The 25,960-nt window shown below is 39.8% G+C and overlaps 1 protein-coding gene across 6 annotated transcripts in view; it reads left to right on the forward strand.

The window, feature by feature from the left end:
• The window catches only part of Spri (Src homology 2 domain-containing protein sprint), a 267,117-nt gene that overhangs the window by 93,418 nt on the left and 147,739 nt on the right, over positions 1–25,960 (forward strand). For 5 of the 6 annotated variants that reach the window (XM_076426790.1, XM_076426789.1, XM_076426792.1 and 2 more), the window contains exon 2: positions 6,350–6,611. In XM_076426790.1, the coding sequence (XP_076282905.1) occupies positions 6,531–6,611 (81 nt within the window). In that variant the 5' untranslated portion in view covers positions 6,350–6,530. Of the gene's footprint in view, positions 1–6,349; positions 6,612–15,152; positions 15,171–25,960 lie in introns of those variants that run through there. The other variant, XM_076426802.1, reaches the window with a different exon arrangement.

The following is a 25,960-nucleotide window of genomic DNA, read 5'->3' on the forward strand; positions in this document are numbered from 1 at the left end:
CCTTGTAACCTTCTCAATTGTGTAAAAGTATCATACCCATAAATAATAATAATACTCGTCAAATTAATTGGAAAGTAAAAATGGGAGAATATCGTCTAGGTGGATCAAGAAAAGTTTTCCAAAGTAGGACACCTTCACTCTCCATTCAAGTTTCTTTCTAAAGGTTTTTTGATCGCGGACGAAGGAAGGGGACGCCTGTTAAAATTCGACTGTATTGAGGAGCATACGGGTATGCGGGCGGGACCGTTCAGCCAATTTAAGCTAATTTTCTACAGCGATCGAAAATCGTGATCCTGTCATACTCTTCCATCTTGTTCTCGATATCTCGAGATATAAAGTTTTTCTCAATGAGGACTGAATAGGTCGGTACAAGATGAAAGGGTGGATTTATATTATGTAGCTCGGATGGTCATCAGAAATTAGACAGGTCAATTAATGTGAAATAATCTCAACTCGTACAAAGTAAACTTGAAATCTCGCGGATTATTCGATTTGAATTTTTCTTTCTAGGGAGAATATCTCCCCTTTAGTGAAGTATCCCCACCTCCGATCGAGTATAGAAATCCGTTAAACGTACGTTTGCGAGCACAATGACCCGCGTCTGGGCTTCTTTCGGAACTACGCCCCCTCGGTTCTCCTGGATCGCTTCGGATTCGCATTCAGTCATTGCCGAGCCGCAGCCCTCCGCAGCGGCGCGGCGGTGGCGCGGGCTCGACGAACTTCTAACGAGGCAAAAATGTCGAGATTACGTCTACGAACGGAGGGATTGATCGACAGTTCTATCGTCTGCAGCTTTGTTCGAGGAATAAAACCGAACGCGGCGAGTATAGGGGCGGCGCGCGCTGGCTTTTTTCGGTGAAACCTCCTCCGAGAGGCTTATTACTTTTGACGTTTCCACGTTTTGCCCGTGACACCTGCTCCTCCGGCTTTATTAAACCCTCGGTAGACGTCGCCTTGCATCCATTTCCTGTAAAAAAAAATCTGTAGACCAAGGGATCAAGTAGCTTTTCTCTTACGGGAATATGAGAACTCGTGAATTTTCTGATCCGCGCAGTCTTCCTTCGCGTAGTGTGACTTTCGTCTCTACAGATAGTGTTACTGTTTTCAATTTTACCACGTTTTTATTTTAGAAGTCAGAGTTCACTTCGAGGTCACATTATTAATTTCTCTGAATGCGTTTCGATGTCAACTAGAATATGCAAGCAAAAAAATATACATTTACGAAATAAAAAATATTGATGACCTTGAAAGCTCTGGAAAAAATGACCTCAGGTAAAAAATAAAATTTGCAAAGCTTTCACCTCGTGATACCATTTGTATTTCTTTAAAAACATTTGTTATGTCATCACTAGACTGCAGATTTTATGCATTTATAGTAAAAATGAATGGGGAAAAAACAAAATTGTAAATGCATTCGATCAATTTGAGAATGTTGTTATATTATTTTCGACTTGTCAAGATTATTGAAAGATGAAATATAATACATTGTTATCTAGCTTCCATTTCTTACAAGTGACTTAGAAAAATTTTATTTTGCATAAAAATCCGCAGTCTAGTCATCACGAATAAAGGAGACATTTAGGTGGACCACCTTGGATGTATAGAAAAATATGCTGCTGACCAAAACGATGAAGGTGAGCTTCATAATGTTCGTTCATATTTCCAAAAACAACGGCTATAATGATGTGCTAACACGTACTGGACCACCCTGCGCGTATATCATTTACAATAATTTAATCCTCGAGTCTCGAACGCTCCCCCTAACGCGTGTTCTTCGAGAAGGGTGAGTCTTCAGGTTCGTTCTACCACATAGTAATCCCTTTTCGTTTTCTCAGGCAGAGCAACGATAAATCCAGGCGGTATACGTCACCGTTCCATTTTCTTGTCAAGTGTTTACGGTCGTGACACGACTTTGTCCCCAATAACGAAAAATATGAACGGCCCCCTGTCTTACTAGCAAAACTTCCGCGTCGAATCTCATTCTTAATGGCAGGCGGACGCTAAAAGGGCCGAAATTGAATCCTAGGCTCTACTTGTTTGTCGCGCGAGGGTCGACCGTGTGACGCAGCGAGTTCCAAAGTTATTAAAATGGTTCAATTTTGCACCCTCCGACGCGCGACGCGGGGAAATTCACGAATTTTCGTCTCGCCTCATTACCATGGACACCTGGTAGGGGCGTGGTTATTTTCATTTTTGTTTCACCGTTCCGAAAAGTTTCGGCTTCTATGTTAATTAAGCGTCTCACTTTGGAAATTCACTGTCTCCGAAGATAATGTATCCGGTGACCCAGGTGCGCGGTGGAATATTTTAAGGGCCGACTGAAGTGCTCTTATCGAGCACAACGTGTATAGTCTTTTACGTCCTTCGCGATAAATTTTGCAATTTATACGAGTGCGCCTGGCAACCCTTAAGGGACGCTTCTCGCACCGGTAGTAAACACAAGTGTTTCTAAGAATTTCTGTTCGGAATAACTATTGGACATATGGGACCGTTCCAAATGAAATTCAAACAATTTTTCATTCCATCTTTTATTCGATCAAATAATTCGTCCTCTCAAATATTCGGGTTTTATGCATTTATGACAAACATGGGTAGGTGCAATTTGAAACAGTAAAAATGTTAAAAGAATTTAAAGATACTATTACATTATTTTCAACTCATTGAACATATTAAGAAAGAAAATAAATTTCTATTTCACTCCAGTTTGTTGCAATTCAGGTAAAAATTTTTATTTTGCATGAAGATTCGCTGTCTAATCATTGAATTATTACTTCAATGACCTGCTCTTGAGGCGAAATTATTTATTATTTCATTTGAACAAAGTAATAGAACAACACGATCTAAGAAACAGCATGGACCCAAAGGGTTTTTCTGAGATCAAGGCTTTACGTCTCGCATACTTAAAATTGTACACGGCTAGTGATGTTCTACGTATAATTTGATATGATCTCCCGTCGTGAATGTAATATCTCTTTAATTATATCTGCTCGCGCCGATCCCTCGCAGCTGACGCATGTGCGCAGCCATAATTTGCCGCATTGTTGGCAAGATTTTCACGCAAGAATTTGCTCCTTCTTGCTGCGCCGAGCCTTGCGGGGCTGTTCCCCTCGTGTTCGATCCGCCGTGGAACGATGAATTGAATTTAGAGGCCGAAAAGCTCAGTCAAGGAGCATCGAGTGGCTATGGATAAAGGTAAACTACGTTAAACGTGAATTTACTGAAATTCGGTCTACGTGGGGGTGGCTCTCTAACGCGGGAAATTTAATTTCACGGCAACTCCGAGGGCACTTTATTAAAACAAAAATAATGTAACAACAAACGCCGCCCTTTATACTACAGAACGTGTTTCCTAGCAACTGTGGGGGTCTCCGGTTCACAAAAATCAGTGATAACATCCGTTCAATAGCATGGCGGGTACAGTGAATCCAAAAAGTATTTGAATACTGCATTCCCGTAAAATTGTCGGTATTTCAATTGTGATCATTTCGTAAAAACAAATAGTACTACTTTCGCAAAGCAGTGTTCATTTTCCTCTAAAATATTTTTACATGACGCAGCGTGTGGGAAACTGGAGATCCATTCTTCCTAGAAAATGCTGGAAATTCGTACGTCTCCAAAATCTTCAGTCTCATCATTAGACAGCGGATTTCATGCATTTCTGATACAATTTTAATTTCCACGTTTGATTTTTGGAAATTCGGGAGGGACCACCAAAATTCCGCGAGTTTAATCAAGCCATCGACATTCACGGCTCGCCTTGACCCCTATGGGGGCCGCGATCGGTCCTGTTACGTCACTGTTGGAATATAAACCGACATTCCAGCCGTAAAAGTCGTGCGTGATATTCGCGTTACCGTCCGCATGGTTTATTTATTTAATTACGCGACTGCTGCAGCGACACTCGACTTTTTATTACGGTCTCCCAGCGCTAGCGTGTGCTTTCTTGCGGTCCCGGAGGAACCAAAATGGCGGCTCTAACGGCGGAATTGTTTGTTTTCGGTAAAAAAAAGTTCAAGTGCCACGGTGAGAACAGTTGAGACCGAGCCGGTGTTATTGTCCTTCGTGTTGACTTTTTGCGGAAAATTTAGCCTGCAAACTCTGGTGGTAGGAATATTTTAACGTTGCTCTCGGTATAATGAAATTACTGTGTACGGGAGTATGCATATTAAACTTTTTATTATTTTCACCTATTTCAATTTGTTCCGGAATTTCTTCTCTCTGAAAGAACTTGAGTCATTTCGATAGAAAAAAAACAATTTTTTCGCATTTTTATAATCACGTTTTACCCGTTTATCTTTTCACGTTTCTCTGGCAAATAAACAATAATTTCAACACCGTTCGGAGGACGCGTTCCCATGGAACGGTTTAGCGTTGCTGTTCATTGGTAGCCGCAGTCATTGCCCTGATTGGTCTCGATTAAAATCGACTTGCGAAATCGTCCGAGCGATCTTCGCTGATGATATCAGACGGCTGTAAGAAAGCGTACGGACGAGTGTTGTACGGTCGTTGTAACGTCAACGTGGTTTGCGCAATTGCCAAATGAATAATTCAGTCGAATTCGCGAACGGGAAAAGGAAACGATAATGGAGGCATCATTTATCCGAGTCGTTCAACGAGGAGCATTCAATAATAATCAAGACTGTGATACGCCTTTATTGCATGCTTCTGACTGCCATTACTGTACAAGAACAAGTATAATGTAGAAGCTTATGCAAATTTTATACAAAAGATTTGACCTTCCTCGTGAACACTTTTAGTGAATTACAATTAACCCTTTGCGGTATTATGTCGAACCACACTTTATTTTAATATTCTCCCTAATTTATCATCAAATAATATGTGTACGCATTTTATGAAAGAATGATGTATTCTGGATACAATAGAAATTGTGTTGTTACTCATTATGTTGTCATAAAAACATTAGAAGGATTTTAAAATACTTAGTTTCAACTCCTTAAACATATTAAGAGAGAAAATAAATATCTATTTCACTCGAGATTGTTGTAGTTCTCGTTAATATGTGTAGTTTTGTAATCTTTTTGTCCCGGAGTGTATCGGTCGCGTTCAGAGCTCGGTAGTTCTCTAGCGAGAATGTGCTGACGTAATTTTTCGAAATGAGTTGTTGTTTGGGGGCAGCAGAGTCACTGCGGAAAATAAAGGAACTGGTCGGGCGAAACGTTCGATAGTGGAAAATCGTGATATACGCGCAGGCTGTTCCCACTCAATTTCTTCGAATGTCAGGAGAAATTATTGTTTTTTTTACGGTGTAGGATGGCGCGGCGGCGGCGGAGGGCGTCGCTAAATAACGTTTTGCCCGCGCAATTTCTCGCGGTGTCTTTCCAACCATATTCACCGGTTTAATCCAGGCTCGTAAATCCGAAGATCCTGAAACAAGGTTCGAGGACCGTGCAGTTTAACGGCGACGCAGTAAGCCGACGCTTTAGCGGAGCTTACGATTTAAATCCCTCGGGGGCTGCACGTGAAACCGATGAAATATCGCCGCAAATTACTGCCAAAATTCGACGGGAGAAAATTTGCCTGTGGACCCCATGATGAAAAGGGTCCCGCAGACTCCCGGCCGAGGCATTGATTGCGCCGTTGAACAAGTTTGCAACACGGAGAACGAGCCGAGCGAAGGGTCGAATAATGAACTTTCGAGTGTGCAATAATATTTATGTATTTATATGTTCGCGAACCACGGTAACTTTTTATACAGCACAATCGGTCCCCTGTGGAAACGTTAACACTGCTGTCACAACTGTTTATCAAATTGCAAAAGCATGTAGTAGATACTTGGACGAAGCTACTGAAGCTTATTTGTTAGAGAAAGATTTTAAAATAGTATTTTAGTCGCTGTTTCTATTTATTGATTTTTGTAGACGAATTTTAAGAAATTCGAATTAAATGCAATCTCATTTTCCGTGGTAGTAACCTTTTTAGATCTGAAATAAATGAAAATCGTAATAAATTTTGTCGTATTTTATATCCTAGCATTTTTTTTAAATTTTCAAAGGTCATAATTGCATAAAGATCCGCAGTCTAGTAATAAGAATCAATAAATCTTATACATTCCATTTAAGAAACACGAAGTGACCTTGTAATGAGCTTTAAAGAATAATGATAAAAATATTGTTTGTCACAGTGATGATAAAAATCATTAAAAGTCCTATTAGCCTGTATGATATTCAGGCTGTCCCAAAAATGTGGACCAACATTGAAATGACATTTTCATTTGCAAACATTCACATATTGTTACGAATATATATTACAATTAATTTCGCGTTTCAATTTCTGGCTAGCAAGCAGTTATTTTATTAGATGTAATTAACGTTTTGGTGTTTTGTTGCAGATACGGTTCTTGTGCTGCGTGACGATCACCGCGAGTGAGTCCCTTTTTTCGTGATCAGTGATAAAAGTGTGTCCCGGTGGTTATTAGTTCGGCGTTAATTAAGGTTTCTGGGGTTGCTTTTAATCAATTATCGCTTTCGTGCGTCGCGGTGTATGAGCTTGATGACTAATATGACAAAAAGATGACGTCGTTAATACAGAGGGACTTCGGGTCTCCACGCAAGAGAGAATCGACGAGCAGCAATGCTTCCAGCTATCTAATGGTGAGTAATAACAATTAAAAACTTGTAAGAACCAGGCAGCTTTTGCACATTCCACACAATGGTATTAATATCTTCGTACATGTGTGATTAAAAAAAAAGAATCTAAATTGCCCGAGTTATATATTTTTTTGTAGATCATGTTTTGAAAAATGTGGATCGACGGTCGCCATGATTCAGGTCGTTTATTAATCAGTATGGTTGTAGTTACGGTCCAAACGAAAGGAAATTGAAAATCCTGATTGTTTACAAAATGGTGGAACATACATATTTTGAGGTTAAATTGCCGTGAAACAGTTATCTTAAAAAAGAACAATTCCCCTGAAATTCTTGTATAACAATTCGCTTAATAATATCGGGCACGATCAGTGAGTCACTTTTCCACTATTTTTAAACGCGACGCAGATCCTTTGCATTAGGTAAACGTAATTAGGCATATTGTTACGTAGTCGTGAGCAGATTACACGTAATTAGAGGTAAGCTAGGAGTAGACGAAATAAGTATATCCTGCGACACAGAATATGTCCATTAACCTACATATTCTTAATAATTAGAGTTTACTTCCCACTTGCTCACGTAATTCCAACAATCGCACCAACAATATCTGGTACAGCTACCTTCTAACTCGTCTAATTCAGATCAATTAAACGTTTCTCGTAACTGTTATTCCTGCATTGTGTTCTACGATATCAGGCTGTTTCTTCTCGCCGCTGACGCAACGAAGTTCCACGGTTTCACATTTCGAAAATATTTCCACGACCGTGAATTTACAAAAATTTTCATATGACCAGCGAAAGTCGCTAAAAATTGTAAAAAGTAAGGTTTAACATTTTCTCCACGAATCTGACCAATTGCAATTTTAAAAAAAAATACTTTTATACGTCGGCTAGTAGACTAATCACTAGACTTTTATGCATTTATGAAGAAATTGATTGGGTGGAATATGAAACGGTACAAGATCTCAAAAATTCAAGAATGTTGTAATGTTGCTTTTAATGTAACAAAGTCGTTGAGGGATGAAATCAATTTTTATGTTATTCCTGCTTCCCACAATCAATGCAAAACATTTTTATTTTGTATAAAGATCCGCTGTCTACTAATCACACTGTGTCTATGCATGGAAATGTCTAGTGTAACAGAATCGGCCTATAACTTTTGCACAGTGCTCGTACACACGCGCCTGAGAACGATCTTCTCCCCCGATGTCAAAATAGAAATTTACTATAACATAACATGCGTTGAACGAAAGAAAACATGAATCAGAACGGTGCCGCCTCCCCATCCGGTTGTCCCGATAAGAAATGAATTCGCAGGGACTCCGAATATCGCGTCGATTTAAATTCCGCGCTCGTAGACGCGTAGACGAATATGAATCGTCGGGAACCGGGGACGAGAAAAAGGGAAAACACGGGAGTCGCGCGTGGATAATCAAAGCGAGTACGATAATAACGCGAGGGGTGAACGGAAAAAGGAAGAAAAGAATATGACAATCGTCTCGGAAGCCGAAAATTTTCCCTCCATCGCGCTGAAACAGCCGTCACAGCTGTCAACGATGACGGATGCCGTCATTCGCTTCTTACGACTCGTGTGTCACATTTCTGTACGTTGTTCTCACGACGTCGTCGTCTTTGATTACACTTCGGCATCGTCGGTTCGTTCTCCTTCGCCAGATTGTTGCTCGTAAATGGCCGGTTCTTGTCCCACGATTCGCACTGATATCCGTGGACATCTTCTCACGTCGTGGATAAGGGTTGCGTCGGATTCTCGTATCAGAAGTTATTTGAAAGGAGATAAGGTGGCCTGTGGAAGGGAGTTCAGCGTCAGCCCCAGGATTACGGCTCCTTGCAGCGTTGTATTACACCGACCAGGGTGGACCTTATTTTTCAACTATGAAACTTTCAGCACGTCGCACACTGGTCCACTCGCCCGATCTTGCTGTTCATCTGGTAAAACTTGCCCAAATCGATGTTTATTGAATGTATTGCTTCCTAAATGTCCATGACATTCGAAAACGATGAAATTAATGAGATTTATTAAAAATTGTGATTTAGAACAAGCATTTAAAAATCAACATTTTATGAATCCTATTTTCCACCGAAAAATTGCCTCTGTTCTCATTGATGCCCTGGAGAATCTATTTGATGTTATGTGTTCATTTTTGTTGCAAATGAATAGTATTTGTCTATATTTAGAATATATCTTTTGTACTAAGATTTAATATTTATAATTTATTGAGATAACAATGCTCAATAAACTCAAGAGAATCTGCAAAGTTTTCAATCTTTGGTAAAGGATATCTTTCGAGTCCCTCATGATGTATCTATTTCAGATCAATCGGACGTAGGAAAGACGTGGTAGACTGAAAAGTCAAGTTAAATATTTTATATTTCCGAGAATATCATAATTTCTTACAAGCATTGAAGCACGAGGTTACTTTGTACGAATTTAGATTATTTCACGTTACCTTCCCGGCGAGGACGACGCGAAAAAAAAAGTTGTATAACATTCTATCAAATTTTATATTCCAGTCTTTTTTGAAAATTTTCATAAGCCATAAATGCATAAAGACCCGCAGTCTAGTTGTAACATATAAGTGACACTGACAAAAAGCGCGAGTGATCTGGAGAAAGTCATTAAAAATTATTATTATTATTATTATTATTATATACGGACCGAGGTCCTTTTATACAAATGTGTACAGTTTTGACAGTATAACTGAGACAACAAAAAGAAGATATGACAAAAAATCTTGACATAAAATCTTAACCTAAGTCTTAACTAAAATTTACATAAAAATGGACCGTGCGAAACTAAACAAATACAGGTACGATTAACATATAGTATTGCGCAATTTTGTTTTGAATGCCTGTAACGTGCCATTAAAAAAAATCGATATTGTTATAAAATATGTTAGAGCAAGTAATAATGCGATTTAATGGATTTCTTATTCCATATGAGGATTTGGATTTCATTGTTTGAAATCCTGCTCTCGTTCTCAAAACACGTTCAGGTACGTAGAAATTGATTTGCCTAAGGAGTGTGCGGGTCAATCTATATTGTTATTAATTAAATTGAAGATAAAGCTCTGGTCGGAAGCTGTTCTACGATCGGAGAATGTTTCAAGGTTGACTGTGTTTAATATTATTGAGTAATTATGATCAAAGAATGACATTGGGTTGTTTGTCTTATATGCACAAAACCTGAGGAATTTATGCTGCACTCTCTCTCTAGCATAATTTCATATTTAACGCTTTTCGGAGACCATATAGTTGACGCATATTCTAACTGGGGACGGACAAGGGTAATACAATATAGCAACCTAAAGTGTATGGATTGAATGAAAATCTGTGGAAAAACGAAGTATGAAACCGAGCATTCTTGAAGCGGAGTTGACAATGTGATAAAAATGGTTGGAAAAGTCTAGAGGAGAAGTGAATTCCTAAGTCGTTAACTTCTGTTATTGAGGAGAGAATACAGTCGTTAAGACGGTAAGGATATATAAGAGCTACAGTAAAATTGCAATTTATAAAAAACGATTGTCCCATCTGATTCGTTATTTGTGGTCTGTTTCAAGCGAAACACCCTATACATATATCGGCGCGACATCGGACTTCGAGCGGCTTGCGAGCGGGTAGAAAAAATGAATAGAGATTAAACGCCACCGAAACAGTGTCCCTGATATCTCGGAAACAAAACCGCCCGGGGTAGTCCGTCGCAGTCGCACTTTCGACGATCCATCATATTTTGAAAATTGCGCGGCGCGTCGGGTCCGGAAATGAAAAGGAAACACCGCGAGCATTAATTCTCGAACGGCACGAGATATCGCTACGGTACATGAGGAAATTTGCATTAAACCGGGATCCCGCCGACTTGGCGTTTCTCCTGTCGACCCTGCAGCCACGACGATACTTCACTTTTTGCCCCTTTGCATACCTTTCGGGCACCCCGAGCGTTCCACGATATTTCCCCGTCGTTTATAAAATTCCGGCCGCGATGCCGCGCGCCGCGCCGGGTCGTTCAATAACAAAAAAGAAAAGAGCCGCGAAAAACGCGGCTCGAGTCTCCTCGAGAGGAGAGAGAGGAGGAAGAGTCGAGACTCTTGCGTTCTCGTTAATGGGAATCGTTTGCCTTCGTCGTAAAGAAAATTTGCTCGGATTGGAGGGGACGCGCGTGGGTCACTTCTCTGCCTCGCCCACGCTCGTTTTTTCGGTTTTGTTCACGGTCGCGCTTCCGAGTGTTCTCGGAAATTGCTCGTCCCATCTGTCCAGACGTTCTGCACCCACACTCAGAAATGTTGCATACATGTTAGTGTTGTATAAAGCTCGAATCTTCGAAGCTCCAGAGCTCAGTCTTAAAGACTAAGTTTCTAAGGCTACAATTATATGTATAAAGCTTAAGCTTTGAAAGCTTTAAGACTCAAAGCTTCAACGCTCAGCTCTCAGCTGTTATGTTATGATATTTGTCACAGAGAGCACAGTCGCATCTAGGCTGTGTACACATATTATATTACATCGGAATATTCAAACACATCCAGGCAATACAGAAGACTCGAGTCTTTGAGTTTCAAGCTCAAGCGTTGAGGACTCCAGTTCTCACAGCTCAAGGTTCAAACGTGGAAGGATCCAGCGTTTACGACTGAAGTCGCGACTCGAGCCTTCAAAGCTCAGGACTCGGAGCTCATTTTAACAACACTAATACGTGTGCTGTCGTCAGATTCTTGAAAATCGATTCAGAATTGGTCCGAATCCTATACAGCCAGAGTTGTGCCAATTTAAATAATCGTAATTGAATTACATTGTACTTTATATACAATGCTTCAGGAACATTTCAAACAAAATTTCGAACGAACTTTCACTTCATTTAATTGCTAATTACTCGAATCACGAGTGTGATCGAAATACGATATAATGTAAATTACTCAACGTGTACGTCATTCGTTAATGTGAAAAATATCTTTCATTTAATATCATTAAAAAGTTTGGCCTTAAAGAAGTCTGTCAAGGTCAATTTTGCGTATAACTTTTTCAGCGTGTAGAATCATGCAGTAACGGGTTTTAAACATCACTTCTTGACACCCTCTACAGTTATAGTGAAAATCGTACATAATGTATCGATGGATATTTTCATTCAACGCTACGATGTGTTAATACAAGGGTTGGACACATATCAGGTCGTTAAGTATGAAACTTGACAAATAATACACAAATTTCAAATACATTTGTCAAGTTTCATACTTAAGACCTGATACACACCTTTGGAAACACTTACGGATTACCGAAACACGAAGGGGTTGAGCTAATTGCAACCAAGTTGTGCTTCGACGGGGTACACCCAGAAGATCGAGAGTGTATCGACAGTTGTTCGACACGAAACTTTCTAGACGCCGGAACAGTGTCTGCAAGGATGCGGCTGGATCGATCAGCATTGGGTGTCTGCGAAGCATTGTTTCGAGATCCCTATTGTTCGAACTTTTAATCATGCTTGTTTAACACGGTTCCTTTCTTTCCTAGCCGCTGATAGATAAAGACGCGAATTTCTTTGCCAGGGGAGACTGAAGGGAGACGACGGTAAATAATTATTTCACCGATTTTTTCGTACATTTAATGGCAATAATATATACTTGAACAAAATCGAATCTTTTAAGATTCTTCCTCTAAAGAACATTGGAAATATCTCCTCAATGATTAACTAACTGATGTACTAAAAAATAGAACATTCCATTTAAAAAATAACTTCCCTATAAATCGGGAAGTTAACAAAGTTGACCTCCATTCGTAAATTCGTTATTTATCATGGTTTCTCATTATTCTTCCAAAGTTCGACAATCTTGACCTTCGTAATTTTGGCGGTCTCTCAGTGAAGTAAAAGTTCTCCGACGGAATGTCCATCCGTGAAACAGTGGCATCGTATTTATTTTTACCCGATCGTTGAACGGGTCAACGAACCCGGTGAATTCCTCCAGGATCGATTCGCGAGTGGCTACACTCGAGCGAGTCGCATCTCGCGATCGCTGCTTTCGTTGCACGTTCGATCGATAACCGAAGGGGAAAAAAAGGGAAAAAAGTCGTCGACGGCGTTAAAGTTTCAGACGAGCGGAGCGAAGCTCTATCCTCATCGGGCCGGTCCATCCACGTGGAAAAAAGTCGGACGCTGCTGGACGGGGGATGAGAAGCGCGCGAAACCATGCCGATAAATCTTTCGTTCAATCAGGTTAAAACGATGCTAAATTATTTGGAAGGGTGTGTAGCACGCTGAAAGTCGAAAACTCTGCCGGAACCCGCGCCATCGAGCCTACGCAATCGTATATTTCTCGGAGCCATATTTCTATGGCGGACACGTACTGCAGGATAGAGTATTTGGCCTCACAACCTGATTCTCCAAACGTTCCTTTCAGAATTTTATCTGAAAGACGCGTTAGCTTTACAGTTATTAGTAGATTTTATGCGAAAACTACAATTAGTGTTATTGGCGCACTGGTTCGATCACTTGGAAGAATATAGCAAATTGATTAATTCTTACAGACGCAATACGGAAATTTGTTTATTCTTGAAAATGGTGTGAACCTAGACCGAAACGTCGAATTAAATTTCATGTAATTTTTGCATATTCGTTATATTTTTCCAAGTGATCGAACCAGTGCGCCAATAACACTAATTGTAGTTTAAACAATTGTCGATCGAGATACAGAGAACTATTTTATGCGAAAGTTCGAAAATTTGGGGAAAATATCGAGATTTCTAAGAACAACCAATCAAACAGTATGATTAAACATGATTGCGACTGAATTTATACATTTTCCCTAACAAGTGTCACGATCAACACATGCCGAATATTCTGGAATAAATTCTCCAAAATCACTTGTATTCGCCGACGTTACAAGAGGAGCTTCCCTTAAAGGAGACCGACTCGCGGAAACTTGCCCCGCGGCATCGCAAATTTTTCGGGGCGAGTCTCAAGGAAATTGCTGCCGTGCTTGAGATCTGATTTCCTTTTTTTCTATACGAGTTTCTAGGGTGGAAGCTAAATACTTATGCCAGGTACAATATTTACATGCTTCTCGGCAGGAATGGAATTTTTGGCATTTATTAATCTCCTACCCTTCGAAAAATCTTCAGAAGGTTTCCAAACAAACTTTGATTAGAATCTTCTTCCATGTAATTTTACCTAGGTAAAAAGAATAAAAAACAAATTTCTCGACGTTTCTCTACTTTGTTGTAGGTGTATTATGTAACATTGAAATTAATTGTTATGCTGTACAGTGTACATTGAAATTCGTGGAAGGATTCGGTTGTTGCACCCGTTCCCCAGTTTCAATGGACTCCTAATTCGACGATTCACTTTCGATAGTCGCCGGTCAGAAGTACCACGAAATCATGTTTGTTTACATCAGATGTTGCTATGGTAATTGAACGGTGGGTCGGTGGCACGTATTGATTCCCAGGTAGGAGTACACGCGGCCTATAACACCGGCTGCACATTCGTGTTAAAGTTCAGTTCACTCACCTGCGTCACCGGCGCGAAAGTGTTACCGTTCCCGATATGTGTTCCACGTGACGAGATCGAGTGTCGGAAGTAGAGTATCAGCCCAGAAGCACTACATATACGTGTACCACGTACATTATTCACAACACCAACCATCTTCAAGACTTCAAGACGAAAATATTGAGAACAAGTGGTTTTTCAGAATTTCTTTCAGGGAACCATTGGACAATCAGACTAAACATTTTGGGGATATAAATCGATTAGCTCAATTCTTCTCATTATTTATTGTATAACACGCACGTTTCCCTGGTGTGTGCACGGTAACCAAAAAACTATTAAAGTGATCAACTTCGTACGAAGCCCATTCATTTCGTTAACGATTGGATCTAAAATATATATTTGATTTCTTATTGATAATATTTTTTTAGCAATATAAATTTAAGAGTCAATGTATTCTTTACATTATTGAATTTGTTTCTATCGAATAAATTACTAAACACTTAAGTATTGTACGAGGTATTGTAAAAAAAATGATATAAAATGGAATTATTCTAACTAGGAAGAAATGTTTAATTTTACAGTTAAAATATTAGCTTTGAGTGCAGAGGGTTAACCCTAGAATTTGTCCAACTTTCCACATTCTTCTTAAAAATAGGTTCAATCCGAAACCCAAGTCGAAATCAATTTTTATTTCATTTCCGTTACTTGCGATCGAGGTACAGGATTTTTGTCTCGCATAAAACTCTAAATACGCAAAAGTTTCACAGTTTGCCGGTCACAGACAGAGTGGGTCGCCGAATCGTTTTTCCGAAGTGAGTAATACAGCATTGGCCAATGTTGCGAGTGAAATTGAATTCGAAAAAGGGTATAAATCACAGACGGGCGGTGATCGATATTCCCGTCGCGTGCTCGCAGATTTCATAGATTCACTGCGGAAGTGTTGAACCTTTCTTTTCCCGTGTCTGTGTTTCTTCCTCTGTGCTGACTGGTGCATAAAGATACGCGTACAAAGACCTCTCCTCCCGTATCATTCCCGGGTTCTTCGACACACGTACACACACGGAGGCTGATAAATAAATGGTGAGTATGGGAAATGAGTAACAGTCTCGAACGCGTGCACGCGTCCAAGCGCAGCTGTCGTCGCAAATTATGATAGTTTCAGCTCCCACAGGTGAAACCGGAAAAAATTATAGTCGACGTTGGGAAGGACCAACTGACGCTCCTTTGTCGCGAACAGCAACGGACAGAGATGTCGCGTTTTGTTTTCGAGGTTTTATTGTGTTTGTCGAGTGGCCCTCGGGCTGTACGCCGGGCCCGAGCCTGCTGCTGCTGCCTTTCCGCTCTAGATCCGAGTGTTTGAACGGTCTTTTTCGTTTTTCCGCGAGTAACGCACTTCACGAGCCGAAAGGATGTCATCAACCCCTATTCTTCATCCCGAAAGTCGAAACAATGGAACATTGTTCCCCGAGTACTGCATTTTGTTGCTTTGCCGATACACTGAAAGATATAACCCAGGAACGTCTTGCTACTTGTCCACAGTCGATAAGCTTACTCGAAATGCTTCCTTGTGCAATCTTGAATAACGGATCTACGGTAGGGTAAAGTAGCATAATCACAGACCCGTTTTTATAAAACAATACTGTGCGCATAAGACCGCAACTTTTCTCTAAATAGAGATTATTGATTAAAATAAGCACCATTGTAATCACTAGACCGCAGATTTGATGCATTTATGACAAAAATGGCTGCGTATAAATTAAAGCAGTGGACATATCTTCTACATAATAAAAATCAAATGCTGTTCGTTGGTCACGGGAGAACGGCTGGACCGATTTGGCTAATTTTTTTTTTTAAATGTTCGTTGTAGTCCGAATCAGGTTTTTAGATTTAAAAAAATTGGAAAAGTATCACGGAAAAATGGAAAATTCGGGAAAAACTAAAAGTGCTTTTACAATCATATTTCAATACAACAAAAAAACGAACGTCGTAGCTTTTTAATCAATATTTCAATAGAAATTTACATTATCGACGTCTGTTTGCATGATCGATATTACAAACATTCGCCAGTTTGTTAATTTCGATTACAATTTATTTCGTTACGTATGCAAAAATAAAATGCGTACCACTAACCCTACTCGCGAAGCTCTCCTCTAGTTAAAAATATTTAAGGACATCAGTGTATTAGTTTCAACTTACAATTATTAAGGTAATGAAAAGAAGAAGGAAATTTTTATTTTACACCTGTGTCTTGCAACCGATGTAAACATTTTTCATTTTGCTTAAAGATTCGCAGTAATCACGATTTTTGTCATAACTGTACGCATAACATCGCCGTATTCTGAATGGCGAGCTTCTCTTATCAAAAACCCCTAACACCTTTCTGTTTGTAATGAATAATTAACAGAGAGGCATGAATTTTGTTCAGCTTTTCGCAATTCTGGCTCACTGTGCGTCGCGTCCTAAATACATAAACGAATTTTTACAATGGACATTCGACTTTTACGCATGTCGTTGGCCGAACATCGCGTCCCCGAGGTTCATTTGTCGGCCGGGTGCATTATGCGCGTACGTCGTCCATTACGGTAACGAACTGCAGCCACCGGGGCCCGTTTAATTGTCGTTTGCGGCGCCTAATCGTTGTCGCACCCCTTCTCTGAGCTCTCTCGCTGCCTCCGACTGCCCCCGCTGTAAATGTCGCGCGCCGGCCAACGAAAACAACCGAGTCGAACGTAGTTACACGCGTGCCGCATATAAATGCACTTTGATAGATACCCGGCGCGGTGTCGCGTCGCTGAAAACGTGAACGTGAAGGTAGTTCTCTACGACCCTAATGCTACAAAAACTTCAGTTTATCTTTTTGAAGTTTAATGCATGTACAGTGCGCGTACGATGATGTATTACGTTAAAATAATCAATTCTTAAATGAAAGTCCAGCTATATTGAATTCTTATCATTTTTATAACGTATTTGATGAAGTACTGAATTTCAAATTTAATAATACCAGAGATGGACTTCTACTAATATTACACTGAGAAAAAAAAGTAGTTACTTCAATAACACGCGTGTTATTGTAATTTTTTTACTTCGATGAATGTCAATGTATTCTTTTCAATAGTATGAAATTTAGAAGCAAATCGTGATGTATTTGAATTGTCTATCATGAAATGATTGAAAATATTATTCGATTCAATACCGTACATTATTATTCGTAATATTTCTTTTTTCCCTTCAATCAGATGTGTTGTTAAAAAAATTTGAGAAATGTATGGATTTATACTGGAATTGGTTTGAGGCCATATCTTATTTTTTTGTAAACATTGATGGTCAAGCTATTCGCTTATATGATTGGCGGAAATAAGTTTTGCTATTGAAATTCAATAGTATTAAATATTAAAATAAGTTCATATGATATTGGCACTATTCAATAGTACATCTTATTGAATCAACATATATTTTTTTTGTTTCGACAGGATTTTTTTCTCAGTGTACTTATGAACAATAAATATTTATAATTTGCCTTACGGTTCTAATAATTTATTACACGAAGCTGTCCAGTAACTGACAAGTTGTGGAGTGGATATTAAAATGGTCTTAAATGGAAGTCTAGCTGCATTGAATTTTCTTCTTCTTGCTTCGTTGATTCAGGAAACCCGGGTCTCGATCCGGGACCAATGTCGTTGGGGAATAATAATTGGCCTGTCTGAGTTTTGACTTGGGCTGGAACTTACCCCGATGCGGTGCAATATACGAAGGTTGAACAGCGTTGATCCACCCCTGATGGATCGAAGATTAATTGACTATGTCCTCTACTGCTACGCGTCAGTTCCTCGCGACCCCTACGCAAAATCCTGCTTCGAGGTACCTTTGGGACTGGGGATCTTCTTTGTCCTGCGTGTTCTTCGTGGCAGGCAACGTATGCCGTAGTAAAATATGGGGTGATTCGTGTGTATGGCCACGTTATGCAAGCTAACAGACCATTGGACCGGACGCAAGACACACATTGTCGGCTATCTCGAGCTGTGATCTGAATGACTCTGTTCTCCTTTGCCTGCTTCTGCTCGAAAGACACTGTTCTAGCAAACATATGAACAGACCGCACAGTTTATTTTCTACCACTTGGAAAATCATTCAACACGATTATTTAGGTCGCTGCACTCGAATGGCGAGTCTGAGGCGCTACTCAAAATGACTATGTCATATACTTCAAATAATTTATCTATCTAACACTTCATTTTTAACAATATCGTAAAAATTACAGTGAATTATAATACTTATAATGATTGAGAGAAAGTTGAATTTGAATTTAGATTCAAATATAATGACTGAAAGTTGAGTTTCGATTTAAATTGAGTTGCTGAGAGGTTGAACTTAAATTTAGATGTAAATATAATGATTGAAAGATGAGTTTAAATTTAGATTTAAATATAGTGATTGAAAGTTGAGTTTCGATTTAAATTGAGTTGCTGAGAGGTTGAACTTAAATTTAGATGTAAATATAATGATTGAAAGATGAGTTTAAATTTAGATTTAAATATAGTGATTGAAAGTTGAGTTTCGATTTAAATTGAGTTGCTGAGAGGTTGAACTTAAATTTAGATGTAAATATAATGATTGAAAGATGAGTTTAAATTTAGATTTAAATATAGTGATTGAAAGTTGAGTTTCGATTTAAATTGAGTTGCTGAGAGGTTGAACTTAAATTTAGATGTAAATATAATGATTGAAAGATGAGTTTAAATTTAGATTTAAATATAGTGATTGAAAGTTGAGTTTCGATTTAAATCGAGCGTCGGCCACGTGGCGCTCTGAAATATTTGATAGACCGGCTTTCGTACGAGAGTAATGCAAGAAGCATCGGCACAAAAAGGCAGAATATCCGTGTCAACCAGCCATTTTGAAGGCAAGGATAAGCTGGAGCATAGCTAGGCAGCGACCATGGCCGAGTTCCTCGGGCTTCTTCCATTCACAGCACCCTTCAAACCCTATGAAAGATGTAGAAAATGATTTTCGGGTGCCACGTCCCTGACCAAGATCGCGATTCACGCGTTGGGTCCACTTCTCTTCGCATTCTAAGCTCCCGTGATCTTCATTTAAGATAGCTCCATCCATACCCAACCCCTCTGAATGACAATGCGCTTGTACCACGACAGGGTGGCGCTGCCGCGCTTATTTATGCATTCCCCTTTCTACGCGAACTTCCTTTTATCTCGCTGCACAGTTTTCCCGTGCTTCACTCGGCCTTGACGACGTCGTGGGAATTTATTAACATTTTTCCGAAGACGAGATACTGTCCTTCCAAATGAGACACTCGGCGACTAGCAAGTGTCCTGCCGAAATGTATTCATCTATTACTCCGGAGACAAGAAGATTGCGAAACTATCTTTTCGGCGAATGTTGATGAACCTGTGCCGTGTTACGACTGGGCCGCGGATTTTATGAGAACGTTGAATATGTAAAATACGAAATCGTAGGAAGAGATTCGAAGCATGCAAGAATATTAGCCCCTTCGCGTTCGAATTCGATGAAATTCAATGTGGTGGCTGTGCTGTTATGCTATTACGCAGCTTATGATTTCCGTGAAGCTTAACTATGGATTTTTGTATGAATTCAAAAATTAGTGGTAATGTTTGCTGCTAAACTTCACCTCACGAAACCAAATTTTTAAAAAAAATGTGGTCTTGTAGATCTTGACGAGGAAATGACGAAACTCCAAGTTTTAATCTACTCTGATAATTATCGTAATAAATATATATTTTCTGCCCAAATTTCAAGTCCGAAACTTTTCTTTATGCTATCATATCTAACTTAACAGAAGGTTAAAAGTTCTTTCCGCGATTCTATAGATGGCAACCTTATATGGCATAGACAATTGATTTCTCCCAAGTTTCTAAATCGAGATACATTCTTGAAGTGAGAACAAAAAAGATGCAAAGGCATCGAGAACAGTCGTAGGGGGTATCAGGAAACCTGAGAAAATTGAAGAAACGAGATCTTCTGATATTTCCAGCTGGAAGTGCACGGAATAAAATTGCAGCGTAGCAGAAGAATCAAGTGATCGGAAAACAGAAACATTCAACGAACGCACGGGAACACGAGAGAGCGTTATTAAAAGATACCCGCGTTTTCTCCTCGGAGGATTGAAACGAAGAATTGCGTACAGGTGGATTCAGTGCATCCGCTATCTCGGTAATGGTAAGCCACCGGTAAGGAATAGGAAAACCGTGAATGTGTCTCGGGGAAACGAATCGGTAGACACTGGGACTACCGGATTGAAAGGACTGCAACCCACGATACTTTGAGTCCCGTCCCTCTGCGCGAACCACAGCCACCTCGTTGCCAATCCATCTCCTCCGCTCGCTTTCAACAAACTCCCATTCTTCCCCGTTCCATTAGCTTGCAACTTGCAACGAGAGTGTTACACAAAAGGCGTTTCGCCGCGTGCATCGTATGGAATTCCTAATAACCATATTGTAGGCTCTCTCTCTCTCGAGGATCTCCGTCCCCGCGATCGTTAAGCTACAAGAAAAGGGGGTGGTTTGCACCCCCTGCCTCGCGCATGAAGAAGAGCAAACGCGACGCGACACGACGCAACGCTCGAATTAAAATAGCTCGGTGAAACTCATTCCCAGAATTAAACGGATTAGATCCAATCAGCACCGGTCGCTGTCGTTGCTGCCGAGCAACACGTTGTACCGTTGTCGTCGCGTTTAATTCAATTCCGTCCTTTGTTTAATTAAATCCGCCGGCGACGGGAATCGCGCGACACGAAGATTCGGCCGACGGCTGACATTTTTCGCGGATAGCCGTCCGCGTTCTACTCACCCCCAACTTCCTGTTCCTCGTGTCCAGGGGTGAATTCGCTCGAAATCGAATGTTAAATATTTTTTTTCCATTTTTCAACCGTGTACACGCCGCGACAAAACATTAAGACGTATACAGTCGGTCTCATAATTCGTGGCGCTAACTTTAAATCGGAATAACTTGAGGTACGTGGATTAATTTACTATGTGATCTGTAGACAGCTGATTTTATGCATTTATGACAGAAGTGAGTAGTTGTAATTTAAAATAGTATACACGTTAGAAGAATTTAAGAACACTGTTGTATTATTTTCAACTCGTTAAACATATTAGGGAAGAAAATGAATCTCCATTTCACTCCAGTTTGTTGCAATTCAGGTAGAACATTTTTATTTTTTGACAATTGTGACCCACAATTGTGAATTCAGACAAAATATAGTGAAAGCTGCTTGTTACAACTGTTTCGGAGTTTCATACAAGTTATGTACATACAGTCACTGACAATTTACACTGGACACCCTTAAAAATCGCATAACATATTAAAAATTGGACCAAAGGACTTGAATTTTTTTAAGATGTTAGACCGGCTAGTTCGCTAGAGAATAAGTAAACAAAAATTTAATACGATTGCAATTGGTAGGAATTACACAAAATTTTTAAAAATGATGTTTCGTCAACTTTTTTATCTGGGCCTGTAACGATAATTTAAAAAATGCGTTTTATAGATTTCGGTAACTTATATGCATACCGAAAATTTCATCGAAATCGGTCAACATTGCAATGAGCTACAAACGTTTAAAGATGATCACGTAAGGGCGAAATGCCCTGGCAAGGCTGAAAATCTGCGACTTTCACCCTTAAGCTCTCATCTTTAAACGTATGTAGCTCATTGCAATGTAGACCGATTTCGATGAAATTTTCAGTATGCATATAAGTTACCGAAATCTATAAAACGCATTTTTTAAATTATCGTTACAGGCCCAGATAAAAAAAGTTGACAAAACATCATTTTTAAAAATTTTGTATAATTCCTACCAATTGCAATCGTATTAAATTTTTGTTTACTTATTCTCTAGCGAACTAGCCGGTCTGACATCTTAAAAAAATTCAAGTCCTTTGGTCCAATTTCTAAAAAGTTATGCGATTTTTAAGGGTGTCCACTTTAAATTGTCAGTGACTGTATTGGAAATTTCATGGAAATTGATTAATTAGTTTCTCAGTTATATAACTCCGACATGGTCAATACGTCGACAAAGAAAAAGTGATGTTTGTTGAACGTTACTGTTCAAGATCGGACCTACTACAATCGAGAAGGATCGCTGCGCCTTTCGAACCCGACTCACGAAGTTTTAAACATTCCCGACTTCTGGAAGGAAGCCCGGAGCGTAACTTAATCCTCGAAGCGCAGCTCCGCGAGGTCCACATTCATCCCGGGCTCCCGAGATGAAAAATATATTACCAAATTTCATATTCCTTTGCGAGGGAACGGTGTCTCCGGAAGAAGCGGAAAGGTTTCTGGAGCATTGGGGAAGAAATGAGGTTTGCGCGGGAGCATCCCGTTCCTGGATACACCGGTGCGGCGTTTCCCTCCTTGTACACCGAATGCCTGCTGTATTTGCATTGCATCACGGAATCGGAGCCCGGAAAATTAGAAGGTTTCCATCCGGAGGCAGTTTCGTAAAGTCAATATTGAACGTGGAGAAGACGTCCGATAAAGTTTCGCGCAACACCGCTACGGAATCGACCGACGAGCCTCGAAACGATTTATTACTACAAAAGACCGCGAGACGTCCGTCCGTCATCTTTTCCGTTTAGTAAAGTCAACACTTTAAAATTATTATTATACGTACTCGGTTGTGTGGTGAGTTTTGTTCTTAATAATAAATCAGTCTGTGATCATCCAAGAATATAAAATCTGCAATAATTTTGCTATTTGTCAACAAACATATCAAAGAAGTTATAGAAATAAATTGAAAATGAGCACCCAGATACTCGGTTGTCGACATAAAGGTTAAATGATTCAAACACGACGAAAAGATTTTTTGAAACTTCCAAATGTTTCATAAATTCGACAGTGCAATTCTTTTATAAAGTATTTCGAAGTATAAAACGGAGAATAATTATTTTTAATGCAAAATAAATATTTTCCAAGTCACTTGTAAGAAACAGAAGTTGAATGTAAATGTGTTTCTTTTTTAAAGAAACTGGCATAAAGTTGTGGTGCGTTCGCAGTTGTGTATTTTATTTATTCAGGTTATAAATGCATAAAATCCGTATACGCAACCGACTTTAATATCACCCGGTATATATTTTCCTCCCCGAACAATTTATTATCGAAGGCAGGGGATAAATGTCAAAGTGAAGGGTGGCTGCCGGATTAAGGGCATCAAAAAATAATTCTCTTTTATTTGGAGAATCAGCGACGTTGATAATACTCGTAATTAGACGAGGAGGAGTCTCCACTTTAATCCTGTTCGGAGTAGCTAACAATCCACAGTGACCGTGGCACTCGTTTCTGAAAAATCTCTACTCCGCTTGAACCGAGTATTACATTCGATGGTGATGATCCCCGGTCGAGAGGGGATTTTTATAATAAAGTAAGTTCCCTTCGTGTGCGGAGCACGTAGAGGAGAGAACAAGTCTCGAGGAAGTCTTCGTGCTTTTCTGTGTGAGTGGTCGGTGAATCTGTAAGCTCATCGAGCTTACGTCTTATCACGTAACGCCCGTGACATTAATACGGGATTATGCAATAGCTCTGTCAAGTTATCCCGTGAATCATTTGTCGTGAGCTACGTCGCGCCAGATACGTTTTCTCCAGTCACGTTTTCGGAATAAACGAAATCGAATCGAAGCTATTTCACACGGTGATATTGTGCTTGTAGCTTCTTATTCTCCTGTCAAGTTTGGCATTAGCTTTGCTCTCTAGCTTAAAGCCGTAAGCGTTTTGTCACGTGATAAGGTAACATGCTTTTATTCCTAATTCATCATCAAATAATATGTACAAGCATTTTATGGAAGAATGATGTGTTCTGAATACAAACAAAATTGGTGGCACTCAAAACCTACTGCTACATAATTTATTGCTGCAGTCAAAGCAAGAATCGCGTTTGTCAAGAACACGAATAAAAGAGTTCACCCGTTGCACTACGATTTATCTTACAGTTAGAGTTAAACTCCATCGTTTAATATATGCCCGAGACATTTTACTTTTACAAAACACATTTCGAAAGTAATTGTTTGAGAAACAGTTTCTTCAGTTTCCAAGGGTCTTCCCCGAGATCTCTTCTCGCTGATTCCAGCGTGACTCAGATCTTGATTACACTTCCTTAATTAAACATAGTACCTTAAGCTTGGGACAAGTTCTGCCGTCAAGTTCATCCGCGGCAAGATTAACAAAAACCTCGGAGTTTACCCTCAAACGAAATCTCTAGTTCCACCGGGAGTTCTAAATGACGGTGAAGTGATAGCATCGGACAGGAGTGACGAAAAACTTATGGAGCCTCGCCGAATACAATGACACGTACTCTGTTACTTGTCAGCGGAGACACGTCTGGCAGGGGCGGATATGAAAATTTCAGAAACAGTCTGAGATTCGCGGATGGGGTGACGTACCCGTGTCACAACGCGGCTCGATACTCGTATCGACAGATTGCGGTCCGTGACGGGGGAGGGTTGTGTGTGCAGGGGGTGGCAGAGGCAGGGTGAATCGCAATTACATTCTCGCGATGACCCTTTAAGGCCACCGCCGCCTAGGGTCGCTGTGGTATTTAAATTGCGCTCGAAAATGTGCGTCACGCTACGCTCTAAACGCGTTATTGCCTCGCTTAATACGTATCAGCCACTCTCTCTCTCTCAGAGGCATTTGTCAAGACGAGGTTCGCAGTTTCGGAAAAAATTGTACGGACAAAGTGAATACGAAAATTTGGTACAGAAATACGTATTGTATTGGGTTGGCAAATAAGTTCGTTCGGTTTTTGTAATTTATTCCAGCCTAAAAAACCGAACGAACTTATTTGCCAACCCAATATATGTCGCGACGAAGGTGCTGCAAAATTAACCTTGACCTGGAACTTCAAGGTCGGAAGGTGAACAATTTTTTTTTATTGCATCGTGTTCTACTAGTCACAAGGATAAAAAGTGCAGAAGGAATCATGGGTTAAAACTCGAGCGTTCTCTTAAAAATTTATGGTAAAGTTTCTTCGTCATCAAACTGATTTTATTTTTATTGTTACTATTTATTAGTGTTCCATGTCATGATCATATTGTTTCGTTTGCGACACAGATAAGCTGAAGGTATTAGTTCAAGGTTGTAAACATAAGTGGTACACGTAAACACAAGGTTGTAAACACAAAGTTGTAAAGACAAGGTTGTAAACTGTAAACACAAGTCGTAGTACGAATCTTCATTCACATTTACGAAGTTATACGTTCAATGTGTTGCGAAGAGAACCAGTTATGCTATGGAACAGTAATAAATAGACTGCTGTTGTTCATGCATTTTCCAATTTCTGTCGAAACAAATTTTAAGGAAGCGGATTGGAATAAAATCATATTTTTAATGGGAACATCCTTGGTAGATCCAAAACAAATGAAAATTGTACAAAATTCTATCGAATTTTATATTCTAGCCTTTTTTTTGAACATCTTCATAAGCATTTGTAATAAATAACAAAAGTTGATTTCACGGCGAGTAATTGTATATTGAAAAAGCTTATATTATTTTTTACTTGTCATTCGTCGCCAGTGAAAGCACTTCAACCAAACTTTTTCGTAATGTTCCCCCGCCGCCCTCAATTTCAGACAAACTCTTTATCGTCTCGAATGAATTTTCATTGTCTGACGGTTGCGGCGACGTGAAGAGGTAATCGTCGAGAAACTTTTCCACCCCACAAGTACAGTTTCCGAGTCTTAAGACTCTCGATCATTCCTCGGCGTCACAAGTGGTTCCGATCGAGAACTAACAATCTTCTGGTTCGCGTCAGTTGCCTGCACCCTTCCGCTACCGACTCGGTTTAAACGAAATTATTTACCGACCCCGTTTCTCCTCCTATTTCACCAACTTCTCCGAAG

The sequence above is a fragment of the Lasioglossum baleicum genome, chromosome 7 (assembly GCF_051020765.1).
Source record: "Lasioglossum baleicum chromosome 7, iyLasBale1, whole genome shotgun sequence".
NCBI lineage: Eukaryota > Metazoa > Arthropoda > Insecta > Hymenoptera > Halictidae > Lasioglossum > Lasioglossum baleicum.